At 48.3% G+C, this 6,679-nt stretch overlaps 1 protein-coding gene across 1 annotated transcript; it reads left to right on the plus strand.

Annotated features, from left to right (window-relative positions):
- Positions 1–246: 246 nt before the first annotated feature.
- On the plus strand, positions 247–2,570 carry nfil3-6 (nuclear factor, interleukin 3 regulated, member 6; the record flags this gene model as incomplete). The annotated part of the gene is made up of 1 exon (XM_084073113.1): positions 247–2,570. The coding sequence occupies one exon, from the start codon at positions 247–249 to the stop codon at positions 1,513–1,515; it is 1,269 nt and encodes a 422-aa protein (XP_083929239.1). The 3' UTR covers positions 1,516–2,570.
- Between the last annotated feature and the right edge of the window lie 4,109 nt (positions 2,571–6,679).

The following is a 6,679-nucleotide window of genomic DNA, read 5'->3' on the forward strand; positions in this document are numbered from 1 at the left end:
CCGTTTCATTTGGAAAGATGTAATGGCGTTACATAATGCTGTGGCGTAATGGCTCTTGCGTAACCACTAAATCCCCCATTCTCCTCTGTCACTTCTGATCGCTAGGTGGCACTGTTGCTGCACCGGCTGCAAGGGGTACTGAGGCTGTGGGTGCCAGAGTGGAGTCAAGTACACACACAGTCAACAGCAGCTTCACGTGGAGTGCAGTTAAGAGACAATTTAAGCCAAAAGAGCGTAACAGGCACTATGTTTGACGAGGAGTCACAACAGATGAGGGGACCACAGGACGTGGCCATGCTACAGACGCTGGAGTCCCCTGACGTGCCGTGCGAGGAGGGGGGATCGGCGGCCACGGCGGGAGGGGGCGGTCCTCTGTCCTTCACAGACGAAGCCGTGTCCATCCTGACCTCCAGCAGCATCCTGGCCCGCTCCCTGCTCGGGCGCCCCTCCGCCATCAAGCGCAAAGACGGCGGCTCCGCCGCCGCCAACAGCAGCAGCGTGATCCGACGCAGGCGCGAGTTCATCCCCGTCGACAAGAAGGACGACGGCTACTGGGACAAGCGGCGGAAGAACAACGAGGCGGCCAAGCGCTCGCGGGAGAAACGCCGCGTCAACGACATGGTGCTGGAGAACCGCGTGCTGGCCCTGCTGGAGGAGAACGCCCGTCTCCGCGCCGAGCTGCTGGCCCTCAAGTTCCGCTTCGGCCTGGTCAAAGACCCCGCCAGCGCCCCTATCCTGCCCCTCACCACGGCGTCCTGCGCGCCTCAGACGATGACTCCCAGCTACTACGTCCCGAGAGGAGATACGGGCATCGTCAGCCCTCCTGTCATGCATCCCAGCAGCCAGCCGGGCCAGCTGAGCGCGCGCAGCTCCAGAGACGCGGGCAACGTGTCCGAGGACTCCGGGTTCTCCACCCCGGGGGGCTCGAGTGTGGGCAGCCCCGTCTTCTTTGAGGACAGGCTGAGCGACCACGGGAAGCTGTCCCCGCACAGGGTGGAGGAGCTGGGCTACGAGCTCCACCACTCCCCCGCCAACATCCACGGCCACCACACAACCGCCGGACCGGCCGCCGTCTTCTCGGTCAAGCCGGACCCGCCCGAGGCCATGAGGAACCTTCCCCACAAGTTGCGGTTCAAAATTCCATGCTGCGGCGACGGGGCCGAGTCCGCAGGAGACGTCAACGGCGCGAGACGCAGCCCCCCGTCGTGCACGGCAGGCAGGGAGGGGCTCAAAGGACTCGGCCTGAGCGTTGTCAAAACGGGAGCGGGCCACGCGGGCCCCTGGCACCAGCCGCCGTTACAGGAGGGGGAGGAGAGCAAGCGGGGGAGACAGTCCCCTCAGTACGCCAACATGTCAGCAGCTGGATGCATCCAGCAGACTCAGGCCCCGGGTCAGACGGAGGTCCACTACCAGAACGAGAACGGCGTCCTCCGGTCTCAGCTCACGAACCTCAGCGAGGAGGTGGCCCAGCTCAAGAGGCTGTTCACAGAGCAGCTCATGGCTAAGGTCAATTGAGTGGAGGTCAATCACTGATCTGACTGTAAAAGGCTCAACGTGCTGTATTTTAAAATTTGAAAAAAAACACAGATTGACTGGACAATGTGTGGGAGCGGACAGAGGCTTGAAAGTTCAAAAGTTTACCCTATTTTTTAAAAATGTTGTGTTTTTTTGAATTCCGATGCATTTCATTGTATTATTGTGGCATCTCATACAATGCCATCTGGATTTTAATGACCCAAAACACTCATTAACAACTATGCTCCTTCTCTCTCAGACATCTCTTTTTTTTTACATGTGTGTAATAACTTCCCGCTCACCTTTTCATACACTGTGACAACCCCTGACACGGCCAACTGAACACAACATGCAAGCACACGTTTACACAGCTTATTACTGTCTACCGCCTCAACACCCTGTCATTGCGATGCAGTCGTAATGACTCCAGCGCCTCACACACACACGCCCGCACAAAGTCTAAAAAGGCGGGGTCGGTGGTTGCACTCTGTAGAAGAGCTTTCACTGGCATCATGGTGAAAGCGGCGGGTACAGCTTTGTAATTAGCAACGCCTGTACCACTTCCAGCACCCTTTACCGTCGAGGCACACACTAACCTGTAAGCACAATCACATACGGACAGATGAGAGAGAAGACACTGACTGCATTGACTGCCATTGTCTGTTGTAAATCTGCCCCCGAGTGCTCTTTTAATATCGCTGAAATGCCAGCATGTCACATGATCATAACAAGGGAGCACTTGGTTTGAAAGTGACGAGCTCCATTCAGGGTGGACAAGCAACTGTACTATACTTACTGTTAAGCCTGATTTATACTCTGTACCGCTGCGCGTCGGTACGGCAACGTACACATTAAGCATTAGACCTACTTGTTTCATTCTCCCGGTCTTGGCCCCGTCTCCGACGGAGACGTGGCGTGTGATGTTTCTATCGCTGCACTGTTCTCCGTACTGAGCGCAGACCAGATGCGTCTGTGGTCTTTGTGTCGATCCATTTATGTATAAATAGAGATCTTTTTTTGTACCTTGTGAATAAATCTTTGATGGCATACACTTTCTTGGTTGTGAACTGTGATCTCTTTGTGCTTTTTGCACAAACCTTTCCAAGTGCTAAAGTCTTAATGGATCATCCGCGTTGCACCACAGGTACGCCTATAACTCACACACGCCCGAACAATGAGCTATGCATCCGCCGGCACACTCGGCCGTACAACACGTACTTGAACTTCCAAGCCGGGCTTGATTCATTGTTGACCCCCATGTGGCAGCGTGAGATGGCGTAAGCTGTCACATTCCTCGTTTGGGGATGACACACGATTTCCCCTCAATGTGAGCCGTTTTGTTTGGAGAGCGGGTGAGAAAGGCGGGGGGGGAGGGTTCTGGAATGAATGGGGGGGGGTTTGACTGACGAGTGCTGACAGATGCAGGCAGGAAGGCGCGGAGCGAACGGTGCACTTGGCAGGTACTGTCTATCCAACGATTCCCCCCAGGGCCAATGAGGCCAACGAGCCATATTTTGTGAGAGAAATAAGCAACCGGGTCTAGGAAAACAAGCCCAAAAGAAGCAACACATAGGCCACATGAGCACTTTAAACCTGTATATGCGTCGGCTATTTCAAAATATCTACAAGCTCACAACGTTGTGAGCTTGTAGATCTGCTATTTTCAAAAACTCTAAGTGTGGAATATTTTGAATATTTTTTGAAACATTCTAACACACACAAATGCTCTCTGGGCACAAAACATTTTCATGAAAATATTTGAGAAACTACTGGTTTAAATAATAATACAATTAATTGGAAGCAAGCCTAAAATAAGAAACTACACTATTGAAACAAGCCCAAAAAAACGCAACAATTATTTACAAGCAACTTTACAGAAAGAAGCCCAAATAAAGTCGCTTATATAAACCGACATGGCAACGCTGCCAACGAGCCCCCCCTCGCCAGACAGTCACAGACAGAGACAAGAGAGAGTGGTGTGTGTGCGTGCAATCCTTCCTCTTGTTGGGTGTGATTACGGGGCCTCTGCCACGGAAGAAGCGTTTAATTGTTACATTTACAGAGTGGGTGGGGTGGCGCGTGACCTTCACTGAACTTCACTGCAGCCACCAAAGCATTGGTTCTCAAAGTCGGGTCCGGGTAGGGGGGGGGGGGGCGGGGACAGCAAAATGTGTTAATAAAGCGTCACATCATTTTAACCCCTTCATCCATATTTTATACTTTGGGCTAATCAAAAAATAGCAGATATACAAGCTTGTAGATCTGCTATTTTTGAAAAATCGTGAAAATGTGTGCAAATCTTTGAATACTGTATATATATTTTTAAAGCAAACATTTGTAACTCAAATCTTTGCTTCTGGGCGGTTCCTGGAACAAAACATTTTTAGATGGGGTCCACGGCCAAATACATATCATTTCGGTATTTTATACGACATGTGTTAAATAATAATAATAATAATATAAACACATTTATGCTGAAGAAATGTCATTGTATACACATTAGTTTTCATTGTGATACCAATAAATTGGAACTTAAACTACTACATTAGTTCCATTGATCCAAAAGCCATGACACGATTGGTCGATCATTAAAATAAACATGCTCTGACAGTACACACGGCCCACCCATCTGCCCACTTAACACGGCAGCCCAATGGCCATTAGCTGATCCAGAAACGGTTGGAAACCACTTGTCTAGATCAGGGGTTTTAAATCTTTTTCATGCCATGGACCCACCCCATAAACTACAATTAGGGCATGGATGGACCCCCGTTTCAAATGATAGTAATATAGTGTCCTAGTTGGCACCCTCACATGAAAAGATGAAATTGTGTAATGTCATTACTGTGCATGAGAAATAGTTATATTGGTGATGTTGAAACATTGTTAGAAAAGTACATCTAACTCACGCCCGTGCGCGCGCAGCCGCACACACACACACACACACACACACACACACACACACACACACACACACACACACACACACACACACACACACACACACACACACACACACACACACACACACACGCACACACACGCACACTTAATCGTTTTTGTTAAGTAATAATGTGTCCAACAGATCATGAATTGCAAATGATTTCCTGTAACTGGCATTGTGTAATATAGGCCTATTTGTCATCCTCTGAAGAACACAGTCACACATGTACCCACTGGCGCAAAATAGCTACAGTATTGCATCACCAGACCCCACCCCCCCCCCCTCCCTTTAAATCCTTGTGACTCAACTCTGATTACAGAGACTTTTGTTTCACAAGCTGATGTTTGATAAAGCAGCGGTTCTCAGCGGACCCCCCCGGGGTCTTGGGGGGGGGTGGGGGGAGCAAAATGAGGAACAGTTTAGGAACAAGTTAAAAAATATGAATAAAATAGGCTTAAAAGTGTTTAAACTTTAAACACTTTTAAGCCTATTTTATTCATATTTTTGAAAAATCTTGAACATTTTTGAAATGTACACAACTCTTCTCTTGTGGGGGTCCCTGCCACAACATCCTTTCAGATGGGGGGGGGGGGGGGGGGGGGGGTTCTGTGGCCAAATACATATTCATTTGGGGGTCCTCCTTCCTTGACCAGAAAAAGATTGAGAACCAAGCAACAGCTACCCCCACCAGATGGCACCAAACACAACACGTTGGCATTTTTGTGCTCTGGCCTGAGTCCCTTGTGTTGTCATTCACAACAAGCTGTTATGAATCATGGCAATTATTACTCATTCCAACATTGCCTACAGTATTCCATTCCGAATGAATAACATCTGAACGGTAGCATTGACAGAGATGACGCAATGGCTCTGTGTGCGTGCGTGCGCGCACGCGTGCGTGTGTGTGTGTGCACTGTGCACGAGAGAGTAGGCTACATGCACGCGCATGCAAATGTTTTGTGAACGCCTGCACTGGGGTGTGAGAGCATCATACCCAGGGGGCAAAGGGGGGTATGCTGCATTTGCTCTGCTATAAAAGGTTGGCCACCAGAAATCATATCTATGACCCCGTAGGATCACAACCCATATGGACAACCCGGTCAATTCTTTGCTGGAAATCCAATATGGCCGCCTCAATATTGGCCCCTATCAGTACCCAGGGACAAAAAGGGATATGCTGCATTTGCCCTGCCATAAAAGGTTGGCCACCAGAAATAATATCTATGACCCAGTAGGGTCACAACCTATATGGACAACCCGGTCAACTTGCTGCTGGAAATCCAATATGGCCGCCTCAATATTGGCCCCTATCAAAAAATAGCTTTGGCAATAACTTTTGAACCAGATGGGCTAGAAATAAAAACTTGGTGTCTATTTCATGGTTTCAGAGCATGAGAAACTCAATGGAATACTTATCTTTATGATTGGGTGTGTCTGGACCTTTAATTTGCATATTTCCAAGATGGAGGCCACGCGAAAATGAGTTTTACTATGACTTTTACAGTGACAGCTTACTGTTATGGCAAAAAGTCTGCTTTTTAAGCAATATGAACACATTTGGTCAGTTTGAGCTTTCATTTCTATTTTGTCAATATGGCTGCAGTCATAAATAATCTATGGCATTACATTTTCCCCCAGATTTATAGATCTATAGTTGTGGGGATGATTGCAGAGAAACATCGGAGAAAAAGCCCACAATGTATCATTTTAATTAACTAAATACAATATAAACATACACATGCACACTCCAAGACTTGACAAAAACTTCAACTTTAGGGCTATACAAATTAACATAGTGGTATGCATTCAAGTAACATAACAAAATATAGACTACTTAGTGACAAATAGAGTAAAGGCGGAGTTGAGGTTGCCTACAAAAGGTTCATTTTGACCTCTATGGTGCTGTCTTGCCTGCTTCTAAAGCCAATGATACTATGGTACAATGCTATTCACTGTCACTGTTGTCATGTGTTGCACTGATCCTGCTGCATCGTGTCTCCACGACAACAACGGCAACGGCAACGGCATCCTAAGTAGCATAGAATTGCCTTCTTTGCACAGAAACAGAGGCATGATATTGCCTTGTTCATTGACAAAGGCAAGGCTGGCTCGGTAGATGCAAGGGGGACTGCATTGCTAGCACTGAGAGACCATCCATACTCTGTGAAAGAAGGAATATCTGGCTTGGCGATATGTGCACATTTATCTATTATGGTTGCT

Source organism: Gymnoscopelus microlampas (genome assembly GCF_963454915.1).
Source record: "Gymnoscopelus microlampas genome assembly, chromosome: 11".
Taxonomy (NCBI): domain Eukaryota; kingdom Metazoa; phylum Chordata; class Actinopteri; order Myctophiformes; family Myctophidae; genus Gymnoscopelus; species Gymnoscopelus microlampas.